Source organism: Zootermopsis nevadensis, unplaced genomic scaffold, assembly GCF_977971745.1.
Source record: "Zootermopsis nevadensis isolate Lab colony 2312 unplaced genomic scaffold, Znev_1.0 Znev_ptg000028l, whole genome shotgun sequence".
NCBI classification, from domain to species: Eukaryota; Metazoa; Arthropoda; class Insecta; order Blattodea; family Termopsidae; genus Zootermopsis; species Zootermopsis nevadensis.
In genome coordinates, this window is record NW_028259160.1 from 16,477,307 (window position 1) to 16,493,274 (window position 15,968).

Genomic DNA, 15,968 nt, shown 5'->3' on the forward strand with positions numbered 1-15,968 from the left:
CTAATATTTTCTGCTTCAGTTTTTAATCTCCAAATTTCAAATTAGAATTTAGCAGTATTAAGCAGTATTTTGCTACTAAGTACAAAGAAGTTTAATGTGAGCGTAAACAACATATTTGTATGTTGGCAGTAACTGAACCTGACAGCAGAAAGAGGAGTATAAAATCATAACACAATTTCCAAATCTGGCAGGATTAGACACCGGGTTACTTCCAAAGGCACAACGTGAAAATAATATTTGAGACACGAAGAATAACGAGAATTATGAGCAGATTATACCATCGCACTCCAAAACACATTACGACCGATTCCCAAATCTTCTTAATGGCGGGTATTTTATAAATCAGACTAAAAAAGGCATTCTTGCATGAAATTAAATTTTCGGAGAGCAGTGCCAGAAAAATAAAATACCGCATGTGCCGCCACATCCAAATCAGCTCTGGGCCTCGCCCGATCTCTCCCCCGGGAGCGAAGCAGCCGGCACCTCAGGAATGCCAACTTCAAGAATATGTGGACATTTAATTCTGCAGGGACAATTTCACATTCACAAATGAGACTGCGCCAAATATCCGCAGAATCTGGGACACAAACATTATTGTTCCTGCAAAAAATCCTAGATAAAACACCGAAAAGATGTTCAACGTCCACACGCTGTGCGCAAACAGCCTCGTTCATAATTTCACTTCACACTAATTGATTAGAGAATTATTTAATAATGCTGATTCATCTGCAGAGACTATATGGCATCAAATGAAACGTGAAGATGATCATGAATATGGAAGAAGGCAGTTTCAGCCTATTTGAAGGCAGGTATTCACCTGGAAAGTCTGAGGAAAACCACGTAACACCTCGGGCAGGATGCCAGATTCAAGCTGCCAGGATGAGAAGCAGACCGGTAAATTTCTCGTCTGTAAATTTTACCTTTTTGAGGCTAAAGGAGTTCCGTCAGTCTGGGGAAACATTTTTCTAGGGCAATATCACGTGTGCACGTGCACACACATACACACTTTTTCACACAATGTGTACAGTATGAAAAATTCATAAACAGGAAACAATTTTCTCTTTACAGACAATAGGATCGGATCATATCGGACACTGGAACAGCAACGGCGCGGATCCAACTTCCGGCACCCGCCATTCTTCGTGGCGTCTTATGCAAAAACCTGGACGGAGGACAAACGAACGCTCTGGGCTCTGACCTGAGAAAGCACTTCACACAGATTCACTGTCACGAACAAGTTTAAAAACTCTGCAGTCTATTAAATTAAATTCACCATCGGTTATTATGTACAAAAAAAAACAATAAATAATTAATTTTAGTAGAAATTAAATTAAACAAATGTAAATTTTCAAGCATCTACATCACTGGAATGAAAATTATAAAAATTAAAATGCAGCCATCGCTCGGACGTCTCCACGTCGTCGTGTGCAGTCCGAGCAAAAACGCGAGACGTGTAAAAAAGAAAATGCACTTAACCAAAATGAGCAGGAAAGTCTCACTACAACCCGAATGAACGTTAGTTTAGTTCAGTACGAGAGAAATATTCTCTGAATTCAGTCTAAGCTCTGCATCAGGACGTGCAGCTCTCGGAATGCGTGGCCAAGTTTACCCTGAAGAGTCTGCCTTTTGAGCAGAAAGGCCCGGACAGACATCAGGCTGCTGTAGCATTTGACGCACTTACTGTACCTGCAAGCAGAGAGTCAACGGTTCGATTATGGGGCGACCTGCGGCCATCCAGCGCACATCTCGCAACTTTGAACGTCGTCTCTCTCTCAAATTTCTTACTATTTTACCATATTTTAACAAAATAAGTCCAAATTTTAAAACATGATACGAGAATCCTCCGTCTGAGCAGTGTACGAGCTGCACAAGACATGTTGAAACAGATTACAGGCCCTCCTCACCTTTCTTCTCGGGAGATGTCAACGCCGACCGACCGGACAGGAGCTCGTACATTGGTTTTGATGACTGGCGCAAAGTTCCTCAGGATCAACCTCAAGGTGTTGCATCCGACAGTCATGTACCTGCAAACGACACACAAAAAAATATACATGAAACACTCCTCGATGGTACACTGCATTTTAAGACTTCCAAAAGACATTTTGTAGCGTTAACAATTCTGAAGCATTTGCCAGAATTTGACCTGTAATTTTTTTTCAAATGGCACGACGTAAGAGTTGAAACTGAGTGGGTGGGGCGTCCGACACCCATACGGTTTGGCGATCAAGTTAACGCGGAGGATCCCCCACCAAGTAACGTCTGGCAAAAAAATAAAGAATCTTAATATAAAGTGACCAATATTCTTGTCAGATTTTAAACAAAACTATATATATATATATTTCCTGGTGCGACTGAGAGAAACAACGAACGTGCAGGGGTCAAAATAGCCGGCATGAAAACTCATATTTAAACCCCGACATCTGAATACGAAACTCGGGCGGGATGAGGGGTGTGATATCTGAATACGCAGACTGCACGATCATTAACATGTTTTGAAGAATCATAAAAGGTTCGGCTCGTACCCTGTCACATCACAGCCGTGACTACGAGGGGACGAATAATTGTGTATCAAGTGTGACAATATTAGTTAGGCCTGAATGAAACTGGACCCTCAACGGCGATGTCCTCCTTCGGACGCCCGCTTACGACGTCATCAGCGAGGACCGTGGAAAGGGTTACGGAATTAGCCGAGCGGTGGGAAGTTTTGTGCGCTCCGTTCTAAATAATTGGCACGCCTTTGGACAGTAAAAGCTTTCTGGAAATCGGTGCCAGCTGCGAGACAGTGCAGACACCGCGTCATTATGTTCGATACACAAAAGACGCCCGGGGTAGACGGTGCAGCGTCGGATTCGTGTTAGCTAGGCACCGCTTCAAACAGCTCAAACTGTCGTGAAGACCGCGATACACGATTCCCACTCAGAAGTTCGCACGGCCGTCATGCTGGATCGTATATGACGACGAATTAAAAGCCCGCCAATGGTCCTTTATTTTGAACCACACGAATCGAGTATACACCCTCCCGTCCTCCAATCTCGGTCTTCTAGAGTGGTCTCCTCACATCTGGCTACGGAATCAAAATTACGTATGCATTTCTACATTTCCCATGCGTACTACACGGCCCGCCAATCTCATCTTCACGAACCAGCCCGCGGTATACATTGGACAGGTAGGCAATGACCCCAGATGGAAACAAAAACATGTCTCAACCGCGAATCGAACACCAGCCTTTTAGCCCACAACCCAGTCACTATACTGACTCGGTTATCCCAGCAACTTCCTTGAAACGGACAGTAATATTTAAATAAATGGAAAATAAAGGAAAACAGATTAAGGAATAAAAGAGGAAAAGAATGTAATGTTACAAGGGAGAAAGATAAACAAGGTACAAATGTAAGAGACGCAAGCCTTTGATCCCGAAAGTCGTCCAAATGTTATATAAGAACTCGGTCCGTACCGAAAAGAGAACACCGCACTTCACCGTTACGCAGATCACGTGGTCAACGCTGTTTACAGAGAAAATCGTACGAAATGAATTTATTACAAAATACCGCGTCGCTTGTTATTAAAGCAGGTGGTACATATAGTTCCCACTGGCATGTCCAGTGGAACTCGTCGGTTTGAAAACGTAAGAGGCGATTAATTACATTTGTTTTTCACTTCCTGCACGCGTGAGTACTCATGCGAACAAAATTACGCGAACAAACTTCATGACGACAGTTCTGATGGAGACATGTGAACTGTTTGCTACGCCCTCAGCGGTGGGAGACAATGTAAGTCATTCCTACCGATCTGATTTCAACATACGAGGCTCTGGCGACCGAGTCACAGCTCAAATAAAACATCGCCTAAAAAAAAAAATATCTAGATTTGAAAAAGGCGTATGGGGGGAAATAGACGTAAAGCTCCACATATTTAACCTCGGCAACTCTCCCAGTCGCTTTGAAATCTGTGGTGGAGCGAAAGCCGATAAAATAGGTAGCCACTTTACTGACAGAATTATACGAAAACACAGGCTTTATCGGAACAATAGTAGTAGTTAACGCGTGGCCCAACCTTTTCCATTCTACGCTCGACATAACTCGTTCACAAACACTGGCCCTTTTTGGTTGGGAAGTCTGGTGTCGGAGAGGATCAAAGTCACAAATTACACGTTACCACGAGAACACGTCAACAAAAGATTTCTTTGCAAGAAAATGAAAATGGTTCTGTAGATACGACGCAAATAATAAACATAATTCACTTTAAAGGCTTGCGTCAGCTGTACACGTGTTACACCTGGAGAAGATAACGGGGGGAAGGGGGAATGTGCTAATTGCAGGCGGGGAGGAAACCGACTATTATCGTCCGTAAAGCGTTGTACGTCACGCACCGCGTAGTAATACAAGACTGGCGGAACAAAGACCACATGGCAGAGTAACAGGTGTGGTGCCTGGGGCAGCGATACTTCGCTCACGAACAAGTGGGAAGCCTAGTTCACAATGAGCCGGAGGTTGTAGCACAAACAAGTGGGAAGCTTAGTTCACAATGAGCCGGAGGTTGTAGCACGAACAAGTGGGAAGCCTAGTTCACAATGAGCCGGAGGTTGTAGCACGAACAGAAGGTCAGACGGAAAACTTAGTTCACAACAATTCAGCGACTGCGCCAGAGATTTATATAACTCTCTCTGCTGGTACTGCGTTTCATCTCTGAATGTTCTTCAAATGCGAGGCTGTCCAAAAAAACAACCTTCTTCAAGGGGCAGCAGAATGTATTACGTAATCCACTAGATTTCTCCTTTCCTTTGCAGTGGCCCTGATAAGGGCCCGTTCTGTTCCCCTATCTCCTATTGGCCCACATAGGGCCCAATCTTCTCTCCCTCGTCCTCAACACCGAATCGCCAATCTTTCCGTCGCGTTCCTACGTACACCTACCTACATCACGGGGCTACTAACTTCTACCCTGAAAATGGAGACAAGAGAGTCCTCAGGACCACCAGTATTCACTTATATGGTTAAACAGTGTTGCCACCTGTAAGATCACAATCTAACATTTCCCCATCAAGCAAAACCTAAAATCTCACGAGGACAAAACCACTTGCAGATTAAGCGCAGTCCACAGCTCGCTAAGCTGCATTAGGCGCATGATCAACGTCTCGCAGATTCCCTGTCGAACTCCCTCGGACGCTTCACCAGGAAATATTGCGTCTAGCGCGGAAGCAATGCCTCTATTAAAATGTAGGTTAATTTAATCCTCGTGTGGTTTAGTATGACGTAGTCGCAAGACAAGAGACGCTGAATTTACTTTTAAAGCATTAATACACTCACGACTCCCCCGAGGAGACGGTAGTTCTTGTATTAAGGATCACAAATAATGACGATAAATCACAAATATTATTCTACATTAAATAAGTCAACATTTCATAACACACGGACAATAACGACTGATAATAAATTAAAATAATAATTTCATAACCAAAGACATTTCAAATACCAAATTTCCAGGCTTTCATTATCCTAGATGAATTTAAATTTTATTATTTTGGATCATTAATTGCGATATTAATAAGAAATTACGTCCGACTGTTAATTTTTTTGAAGATCATTCCACTGCTTAATAGATCAAGAGCAGAGCAAACTCTGTTAGTAATGGCGAAGCGTCAATTTGCCTTCGCTTACTTCAGTCACGAAAGTACAGTCTGCAAAACAAAAATAAACTCGATACTTACATCTCGTATTTACTCTGGATGAGGTCATAGATCGTCGGAAGTAGCGCGACGCACAAGTCGAGATTCCAGATAGACCTAAAAAAAAAGAAAAATCATACCTGAAGATGGATGTTTCACTAGCATTTAAGTTGCGCTTCATAAAAAACCACTGGATACCGGCTTCTCATTCTGCAGGAGCGGAGGTGGGACTTTCGACTGACAAGGGGCTCGGGTGTTTCCGAGAGTAACACACTTTTCCCCTGCCGATCATCATTCCGGCGATGATCCACGTTCACCGCTTATTCTGAAGCGTACAATATGCCAGCACGTTCAGATTTCATGTTTTTGAGGTGACGAGGATAAAGACGACTGTCTCGTGTATAATTAAGAGGCAGCGCTATCTTAAAAAATTTAGGATTAATCTGCAAGACGTCGCACGTTGCAGGACGCGGAATAAACCACATACATCCAAACTGCGGAGTACGGTATTCCAGTAAACTGCACAGATGACAAATTTTTCAAATACTTACGGCCGCAGCATGATTACACCTAGGAGGTCCACAACTACGGCCAGGTCATTCATCGCCACTGCCGAGTCAACGGCCGCCTGCAAATAAGGGAAAAATATTACGAGAACAGTTTCTGTCACACCGCAACGAGCCAACGTGCCACATTCTTTGTTTCAGATAAGTTTCCTTTCTATCATCTTATCTACGAGCGTTGTTCGTTGTTTGTTCAGTGTCTTAAACATCAACAGGATTAACTTTTATCAATTTCAGTCCTTCCCTGGTATGCCTCGCGTATGTCACGGGAGAGAAATGGAAAAACCACGGAGAAAATCAAACAAAATCACACCGAGCTGCTCTAAAGATCAAAAACTTTTCCATAGGAACGCAGCACCGTTTGAAACCGCCAGGACTTCCCAATATTACAGCAACAAATACGTTTGCGTGGTCTGTAAATCCGTAATAATCTCGAAGTGCCGACAGCACCGCTAATAAATTAAAAGTAAATGAGGCAAAAATTATGCTAGTAAATACAATGAATTTTTTTTTGGGGTGGGGTCCCCACGACAATGACAAAAAAAAACTCTGAAAGAAACCCAAATTATTTGAGTCCTGTTATAAATATATCATTCATCGCCCTGATGACGGAGGCAGTATGACCTCTGAAACGTTGGTTAACATCGACCAGACTACACAGCGCAATAACCCAGAAGACAGAAATCTTCATATTCACCGCTGTGAGAACCTCAAGTCTTACATATCATTCAAACTTCACGCTGACGTTCAGTAAATTGTCATGACGACAGAATTAAATAATATTAGAAAGAAAATAAATATTAAACTAAGACTGAGAAATCTACCTTTAAGTCCTTATTGTGCCACAGAGAATATACAATTTGAAGGCTCCTCTGTCGACCGGCGAGTACCGCCATCATAGACTCATGTCCTCTCATCATAGATGACAGCACCTCCGCTTCAGACATGTCAGGAAACGTCTGCTGATAGCCTAATGTACGCGAGTAGTTCTTCTGGATAAATCGTAATCAGACGTTAACAGGACAAAATGGGAATAATATTAAATTACATAAGTACAATTTTTAATTCTACGATAACTTCATTATTCTCGCAGGTACAAATACAATTGCATGGTAAGTGAACAGCGGTAACGGTCAATGTTTGCCGTTCTTAGGGCACCGATGTCTGATCCCACAATATGGCGCTTCAATCATATGTATATATGCAGTAAAATCCCATTTTCATGTTCCTCTGGGGGAATTTTAACAATAGATCATGACAGAAGAATAATAACACCGATAGGATGGGCGTAAGGCCTAAATTTTTTTAACTACATGAGGGAGAATCCTGAAATAGATTCACTAAATGTGGGGTTTCTGCAGCAAAAATGCCTATGCCTCGGTAGTCGTGAGAAACAACATTTTAATTTATCTTTACTGCTGCGACAGGTTCATAGTTTGTGTCTGCGGGACTGTGGCTGCTAACAGGCACACTGTCCACCCTCCCACCCCTCAACGATACACGAGCGAACATAAAGCAGAGGTGGAATGATACTGAGGGGAAAACTAAAGGAATCAGAGAGCACCACATCCGTCAACACAATAGACTCATCCGGTCGTGAATCCAGGTTTTTGATTTGGGATGCTGGCAAGTGCAGGCCTGAGCAATGGGGCGGCCTGCACGATGCTTAGAAAACTTGATGACTACGGAGAAAAATGACTTCAAATTTTGTAAACATAATTTAATCGAACTTCCAATTCGCTTGACACGAAATAAGCTACAACGTCTGCGTTACCAATTCAACGAAGACGACCAAGTTTTAGTAGGCGATAAAAAATATCATTTAACTTCTTTGAATTTAAACATCAGATTCCAGAATTATTTCATTTGAGCTTGCATTCAATAAAGAGATAAAACACAGAATTATTTACCGGTAGAAACTCTTCCAGATCCAGGCCGGACGGTTTATCGGATGCCATCGGTATAAAATCCTCCGCTTCCTTCTTCTCCTCCTCCTTGCCTCCAGCAAGACTCGACATACGGTTCTCCCTCGTGACCGGCGAAATACTTATCTCCACCGGGATTGACGATGGTGTTGGCGGTTTAGGCGCTGATGTTTTCCCAGCCGTCGGTCTGTCATACGATGTGGGGGCCGCGGTCTGAGGAGGAACGTGGCACTCGGACCGAGCCGTTTCTACACTCAGCGACGCTAAATTCCGACTCAGCGAAAGAGACCTCGTGTGTGAAAAGTTTGCTCGGTTTAGAGCCGGCTCTGACGGACTATGACGTATGTTGCTCAGTCTGAAAGAATGTTATAACATATTTAGTGCATGAGAGTAGTCAACTTTAATTATTTAATGATATGAGTAATGTATTTTATTTATTCATGTGATTTAGAGAAGAAGAAACCGGCAACACATACTTGACAGGAAAGTCCACCTCTGGAAATGACTGCGGGTCCCTGCAAGAGCTCAGTTTGCGCACAATGTCACGCTTTGAACGTGGAGAACTAGATGCCTGAGATGACATCTGTTCGTTCACAACGAACGATTCAGTGAGTGGCGACGGTGGATTTCTTACTGTCACTCCAGGTGGCAAGTGATGAAGTGAAGTTTCCTTCAGCTCCAAGCTACCGAGGCTGCGCGTACTGACCGGCCCTTCTGGATCGGACGAGGACGGCTGTAGCACCTGGGGCAGTGACGGATCTACAACAGCATTCAAACACGTAGAGTAAAATCTCATAGCAAAATACTTCACCGTTCCTGATAATTCTTTAAACCACAACTGAAAATGCATATAATGAAAATATCTTCCACATTTCAAGTACTTTGAATCCTATATTTCATAATTACATAAGTAGGAAGTATCCAAGTATCAATATGGTACATTTTGCATTTCAGTGCGTCTGAAGAATAAATACGGCACATTAAATTTGGTAATATCATGCGTTAAATACTCGAACAATCAGCAATTTTGTTCTGTCACAGTAAATTTCTCCATATTCGTATTCTATCCGTAATTCTCCCTCTGCCGACAGTAAACAGTCGGCTGTAAGTCGGAATTCAATGAACGTGACATTCTATGACTTTTTTCTTTTTCAGTTCAGGCTTGCTCTGCTGTTCACAGGAATTCTGAGTCACCTGAGGTTCAGCAGGTAGAAGAGTCGAGTTGGTTAAGTGATGTCATCAGTTTGAATTTCTGTTACGCAAACCAAAGAGCACTAAACTGCTCTACGATCATGCCTGTGGACAGCGACACCATTCAGTAAAACAGTCGCAAGAACGCGATGAGACGCTACATCCACTAAACGTGGGACAACAGATTTTGCCCTCTTTACTTGCTATCAGAAAATGTGGCAAAACACTTTCAGAATTGCCGTAAACATTTTCCAACTCAACCGCAATACAGTAAAATATATTTTGTGGGACACGATTGGTATATCAGAAAACAATGGAATAATGATGCAGGTCATAAAAAGGACACTGTGTACCCGAGGCACTAATGGAAGACATTGAAACAGGCACCTGCATTTTCATTTCCGAAACACGCGACCACGTAGTTTATCATTCTCTCAATTTCTACATCATGCAAAGAAGCACAGGGGAAACGACACAGTGCACAAAGCAAAAGATGTGGCGTGATCACTTACCGTCTTCTAGCGGAGCGGGGAATGGGTCAGGAGGAGGGGTGCGAGTAACTGAAACATAAAACAAACAAACTGCAAACATGCGACAAAGAAAAGCCACAAGTGCTAACACTACACCATAAATTACACATAAGAAATCCTCATTAATTTATAATAGTATTCAAATCTAGTTTAAATTTTAATAACTCCGAAAATACTTAAAATATAAATAAACTGTACGTAGAATACAAAAGCACAATGAATAAAGTTTATTTTAACGTTATTTCGGATTCTGTATTAACTTTGGTGGGTTGATTGATCGGAAAATGTAAATTTTGCGGTTGCAAACGCGCGGAAATTTCAAATGTTTCATTTGAAATGCTTCTTGTAACACCTGAATCTTGTACAGTCATTCATGAAATATAAGTCTGAGAATCTTGTGATCTGTTAGATGCACATTTAACCAACTTCCGCAAATTTCTGAAGTGATTCCATGCATCTGCTCGTCTTCTTGCTGATCTTACATCTCCCGAGGTCAACGGCAATCATAATTAAATGACCCAGTTCATTTCGCCTTTATCGTCAACCAGAAAGAAGTATAAGATATTTCTAGAAAACTCAAAATAATGAAGAACATTCACAGAAAGGCAAACACTATGACACAAAAAAACTACAGAGATTACAAACGAGAAGCAAGTCTGAGGAGCCAAGCATTTACATTTCGAAGACTATTAATATTAAACCGGTTTTTCATGCTGCCCACATACCATTACAAAGAAAATGACAGTGCAATGAATATGAGATTTACTACAGCAGAGACAATAAAAGGCCGTGCAGGAAAGAATTACAAGGCAAGGCCGACCGTGCTACCCTGATGAGACAACGGCACGTTCAAGAAGTAACATTATACGAAGAACTTAAAGAATTGACAATACTGGCTGAATCCAGTCTCCATCATAACATCACATATCTTTAAGATTAACTTTAATATTATCTAACCACCTACACCTACTTCTCCCATATAACTCTTCCTTTTATTGTTTTTAAACTAAAATTTTGTACATATTTCTTATATATCACATCGTCCTTAATTAGATCGCTCTAATAACATTTGATGAAGAGTATAAATTATGAAGCCCGACATTATAAAATGTTCTCCATCCTCTGCCAAATCTTTATCTTTTTTGGTCCAAATATTCTCCTAGGCATCCCTTTCTCAGACACCCCCGATCAACGCTCTTCTCTTACGGCGAGATACCGACACGCGGACGTACTTACATCGTGGTCACAAAATTTTATGTCGCAGGATAAATTCAAAATGTTTCTGTTGAGTTTGCGAAACTCGTCGTAAATACGACTCGAACTTCGTACATCGCGCTATACCAGTTCTGCCCCTTCATCTTCGCCGTTCATATAATCCTATTAAGATTAGTTCATTCGCATGAACACAATTCTACGTACGTTTTCTGCTGGGCTGGAATATAGCTTCATAGTCGCCCACATTCTGAATGTCGGCCACTGACTGGGACTCATCTTCCGGATCAGTTCCTGACCTGTCGGATTCCTCGATGGTTTTTACATCTAGCCTGAAATGGTAAAATACTGAAAGACTAGCTGAACCCGTTTACAAGCATAAAACGTGAAACTGTCCGTGTGCTTATAACACCAAGACATGACGAAGTTTCGATGAGTGGAGGTAATGCCGCAAGTCTTGGCACTATACAGAGGCGAGTCGTGGCTTCATACTCCAGCTGCTCTATTCCTGTGATGTTAAATATATGCAATGTAGCAAGGACGACTGCGGGCTACCCACTTAACGATATAAGGTTGCCAGAATGCCCCTTTAGAAATTTAGAAAAATTATTAGCATACGTGAATGAACATACAAAACTGTTTACTCTAATATTAAAACTCCACGGGGTTTGTTTCATTTATTTGAGTTATTTTTTAATTCTGCACTTAAGTTACGAGGACAACTTCATAACCTGCTCATGGCATTCAAATTTAAAACTCTGCACCACGTAGCACTGGCATTTTCATTTTTAAAACTACGCCCCTACCAACAACAAATATGAACCTCTAATCTAACTTACGTAGCCTTCGCAACATTGAGCGGCTTATCCCGGCTGAAACTTTTACGGACACTCTGCCCGTGGACGAAAGGCGACGGGCCGACATCATCCGGTCCTCCGCCAAATGGCTGTACCCTCTTGAGGTCCACGACACATAGGACGACATTGGCCATGTGGAATGAGGCACTGATAAGTTGGTTCTGAGCCGTAGCTATATCCTGGATCTTCCCCCACCCCACGGGGATGGTGTCGTATGTCCAAGCAGGTTCCCAGCCATACACTTTCAATACATCTTGTGACCCTGCATAAAGACATTCCCCACCTTGGCTGAAGTAGATGCACCTGCCATTAGAGAACGACACAGGATTGCCGATGGTTGCGTTAAAAAGTAAAGTAAAGCTATCCTATTATACACCATGGAGGTACTTGGGGGGAGTGACGGCATAGCTCCTACTCATCCTTGATCTCGGCACTAGATGGGGCTGAGTGGCCAGCGCCACACCCCGGCAGCGCTTTACCCCTGGGAAAGGACCTGGGTACCCACTGGATAGGAGGCTGGGTGGGCCCCAGAGCCAATCTAGATGCAGAGGCTACAGGAAGAATCCTCTGTGCCTGTTGAGGACCGAACCTCGTTCATCCCGGCCACAGCTGGTCACTATACTGACTGAGCTACCATAATTGTAATGATTACATTAAAATATTAATAATATAAACTTTTATATGACAAATCCTGATAACAGATGGATAGTGAGATTTGTGGTTCTCACAGCAGTGAAGATGCTGGTCGTCGAGATAGTAAGTGAATTCCAAGAAATTAAACATCTGGCGAATGCTTAGCTATCATTCAATTCAGAATCTCGTATTTCCTTCTCCTATCAAAAAACACGAATATTAAAATATAAAGATTGGTAATTTTTTTCCCTTTCCGAAAGAATGAAAAATAAAACAGTGAAACAATGTTGCCATGTTACTTACCTTATGGCACCACAATCTCTGTCAGTTGTAGATACGAGCTGGAAATTTTCCAGATCCCAGAAGTTAACGGTACGATCAGAGCTACCAGAAGCCAGCAAGAATTCGTTGGGGTGAAATTCAACCGTCGTGACAGGACCACCATGGTCCGTAAATTCTTTGAGAAGTCGACCAGCCCTAATATCCCACAGCTGGGACATAACGGGAAATCGTGATTAAATACATCTCGTTACGCGCAAAACGACTTCCCTGCATTTTAAACATCAGTACCAGTTGGACACAAGTGCTCAGCTTCATGCTTAGGCTACCTTTACCACCGGGTAAAGAGCCCAAAGTACCAAAACTGAATAAGTCTAATGGAAGTTTTGAATATGGTTGTGAAGATTTAGGAGTTACTCAGTTTGAATCTCTACTGGGTTAATGAATATTTTGACCAAGAACATTTTTAACTTTCCTCAGTCCCTCAAGGTCACGCAGCAATTCTTAGATTATTTAAAGATGCTTCTCGACTGCATACGTTATGTAAAATGTAAAAGATGAATCATCATTGTTCATTTACAATTAATTCAATCAGTGATGTGTAATAGCTCGACAAAATAATTTAACAACAATTTTTTAAGTTGAACATTCCAACATAACCTAAAAAATCAAACCAAGATAAAAACCAATATGAAAAATGCATCATTGGAAACAACCGAGCAGTTACAGCATTAAAAGAATGTGAAGGTAGTTATTGAACTCAATGTAATCCTAAAATTTACCAACACAAAATTTCTTCCCAAACCCACAGCAGGCAATTATAATCTTTTCAAGAAAAATCCTACGGTCATAATGACAAATTAGGAACAGCGCAGACTTACCTTTACCAAACCCTCTTCTCCGGCTGAAGCAATCCACTGACCATCGGGGCTAAATTTCAGGCTGTTAACAGTTAGCTTGTGACCCTTGTACGTAAAAATACAGCCTTTACGCCGGATATCCCACAACTGAAATAAAAGAACTTTCAGTGTAAATGTTAATTGTTGTAGAGTTTTATTCTTATCCTTGGGATTTCTTACTTGTTGTCTATGGGAAGTGCACGAATGCTGCATATTTCTGTCAACATCCTTCATCTCTTTGAATCTGAAGAGGCGGTGTAACTACAAGGAACGCGAGATTTCAGGCTCTCATAGCGGCGATGTGTTTCACAGCCAATTCTTTTTGATATTCCTCAATCTCACTGATAACAATTTTTGTATTTAATTTTCTTCTGATGCCTCTCTTATAATACCCAGTAAAGATAAAGACTTATAAATTAATTCAAAAGATTTAAATTATACTTATAGTACTGTCATTAGTGTCTTCAATTAAACTGATACCAGACTTGATCAATTTCCAAAAATAATTATTCCCTATATAAAAACGCATTGGAGTGTGGAATAAAATAGAAAGCTCATTAAGATCTACTCTCAGTTAAAATGCATCTCTGGATTATATTTAGAATTTACATGTATCTCTTCATATTATAATATATTTAATCTCTTTTGACACAAAGCTGACAAGTGACAAACTGTGTTTATGAATTATATACCTTTATTGATGTGTCCAATGATCCAGAAGTAAGAAAATCACCATATGGATGGAAATCCATGCACCGTATCGTACCTTTGTGCCCGGTCAATGTCCGAACTATCTTTGCCGCTTCCAGATCCCAAATTTTCAGTGCTCCAGTCTGTGACCCAGCACATACTAGTTCCTCAGTATGTCCAAACTGCACACACTCTACTGGTGTTGTGTGACCACTCAGACTCTGAACAATAAAACAATAATCTGACATATGATGTTCTCACAGTCACTGACACGTCAACAAACTGTAACTCATGGAAGTGGCATTAAAATACCTTCACATGAGTTAGCAAGAAGGTTTAGAATGTTATAAGAGTGTTGTTCACATTTTGAATAATGTGTTGGACTAAATACAATTTATGACTAAAAATACTTCATATTCTGACTTTTAGATTTCGTACTGTATGACTGGTATCAAAACGAGTATAAAATATAGGTTATTCAAGAAAAGTACTAAGAATCTCAAAACCAATGTGCCGTATAAACCAAAGTGAATAATTAACCTTTACCAGTGAGTGTCAGTAAACCAATAAGTCTGGAGTCAAAGTCTAGCTGGCAGCCCTGTAAAACAGGGATTTATATTCCCTGGTCCCATACAATAAAGTTTAATCTATAAGGAAGCTATTAAAAGTAACAAACCATGATGCAGTTATGCTTTCCAACAGCCCACAAGTTAACTTTCTTGTCATCACCTCCAGTTACCAATACACGACCTGATTTGTGGCCAAGTGCCAAACAATTCACATTGGAACCATGAGCCACAAAGTCTTCTGAAACAGCCATCACATAATTATTAATTGCAACTGAACTCTGAATAAATACAAATTAATTCACTCCATATACTGTTACAAAGTGACAGAACATTTAGTAAAATGTCGCATGCAATAAAAAATAAAGGCCTACTGTCCATAAAAGTAATATTCAAGTTAGTTTACTTACGCAGCCTCCATGAACGTTTGGTAGACGATGCCATTAAGATTTTGATGTTGAAAATTTCAATTCGAACAATGCAGCACGGGAACGACCAAACAAGGACAATTCTTCTGTCCCATCATCTTCATTTTCCAACAGAAAATAAAATCTGTGTGAAATGTCAGCAGTCAAATTAAAAATATTATCAGCAACCACCTCGTGTTTACACATGTGTAATAAGGAACGTACAACTTTCCAAATCTGCAACCTGTACTGCCACTGCTTTTAACATTTGTTTCGGATTTCCATGACATACAATACCATCTGTGGAAATACTGGACGACGGAACGAGTATAGAATAGGCCGACAATTTTATGATACTGATAATTCTGTTACATTTCCAAATTCCGCATTTAAAATATAATTCAAATTACTTCATATTTCTGATCGTTATGAATTGTTTTTATCCACAATTTGAACCCCATGGGTTTTATAACACGATTCTACTTACGTAAAAATCAAAGTTGTTGCTAACCTCCGATTGTACATTACTGCCATCTCATATCATACAAGAAAAT

The 15,968-nt window shown here is 41.1% G+C and overlaps 1 protein-coding gene across 3 annotated transcripts; it reads right to left on the bottom strand.

Annotated features, from left to right (window-relative positions):
* Positions 1-4: 4 nt before the first annotated feature.
* kat80 (katanin p80) lies at positions 5-15,892 on the bottom strand. 3 transcript variants are annotated; one of them, XM_022057602.2, is made up of 16 exons: positions 15,640-15,892; positions 15,418-15,559; positions 15,118-15,248; positions 14,444-14,662; positions 13,734-13,859; positions 12,877-13,064; positions 11,923-12,243; positions 11,291-11,415; positions 9,854-9,901; positions 8,627-8,909; positions 8,136-8,505; positions 7,050-7,217; positions 6,214-6,290; positions 5,705-5,779; positions 1,905-2,024; positions 5-1,686 (listed from the first exon to the last, which is right to left on the bottom strand). In XM_022057602.2, exons 2-16 carry the CDS (start codon positions 15,449-15,451, stop codon positions 1,554-1,556), a joined length of 2,418 nt encoding a protein of 805 aa, XP_021913294.2. In that variant the 5' UTR covers positions 15,452-15,559; positions 15,640-15,892; the 3' UTR covers positions 5-1,553. The 3 variants fall into 3 exon arrangements, with proteins under 3 accessions (XP_021913294.2, XP_021913295.2, XP_021913296.2); XM_022057603.2 differs by having other exon boundaries at positions 15,118-15,245; positions 15,418-15,892; XM_022057604.2 differs by lacking the exon at positions 9,854-9,901 and having other exon boundaries at positions 15,418-15,892.
* Positions 15,893-15,968: the final 76 nt, after the last annotated feature.

Coding starts and splice junctions, on each gene's coding strand:
- kat80 (XM_022057602.2), bottom strand. CDS start 15,451: ATGGCATCGTCTACCAAACGTTCATGGAGGCTGC. Junction 15,249..15,417: donor CAAACGTTCATGGAGGCTGC/GTAAGTAAACTA, acceptor TGGCTGTTTCAG/AAGACTTTGTGGCTCATGGT. Junction 13,065..13,733: donor GAGAAGAGGGTTTGGTAAAG/GTAAGTCTGCGC, acceptor GTTATGTCCCAG/CTGTGGGATATTAGGGCTGG.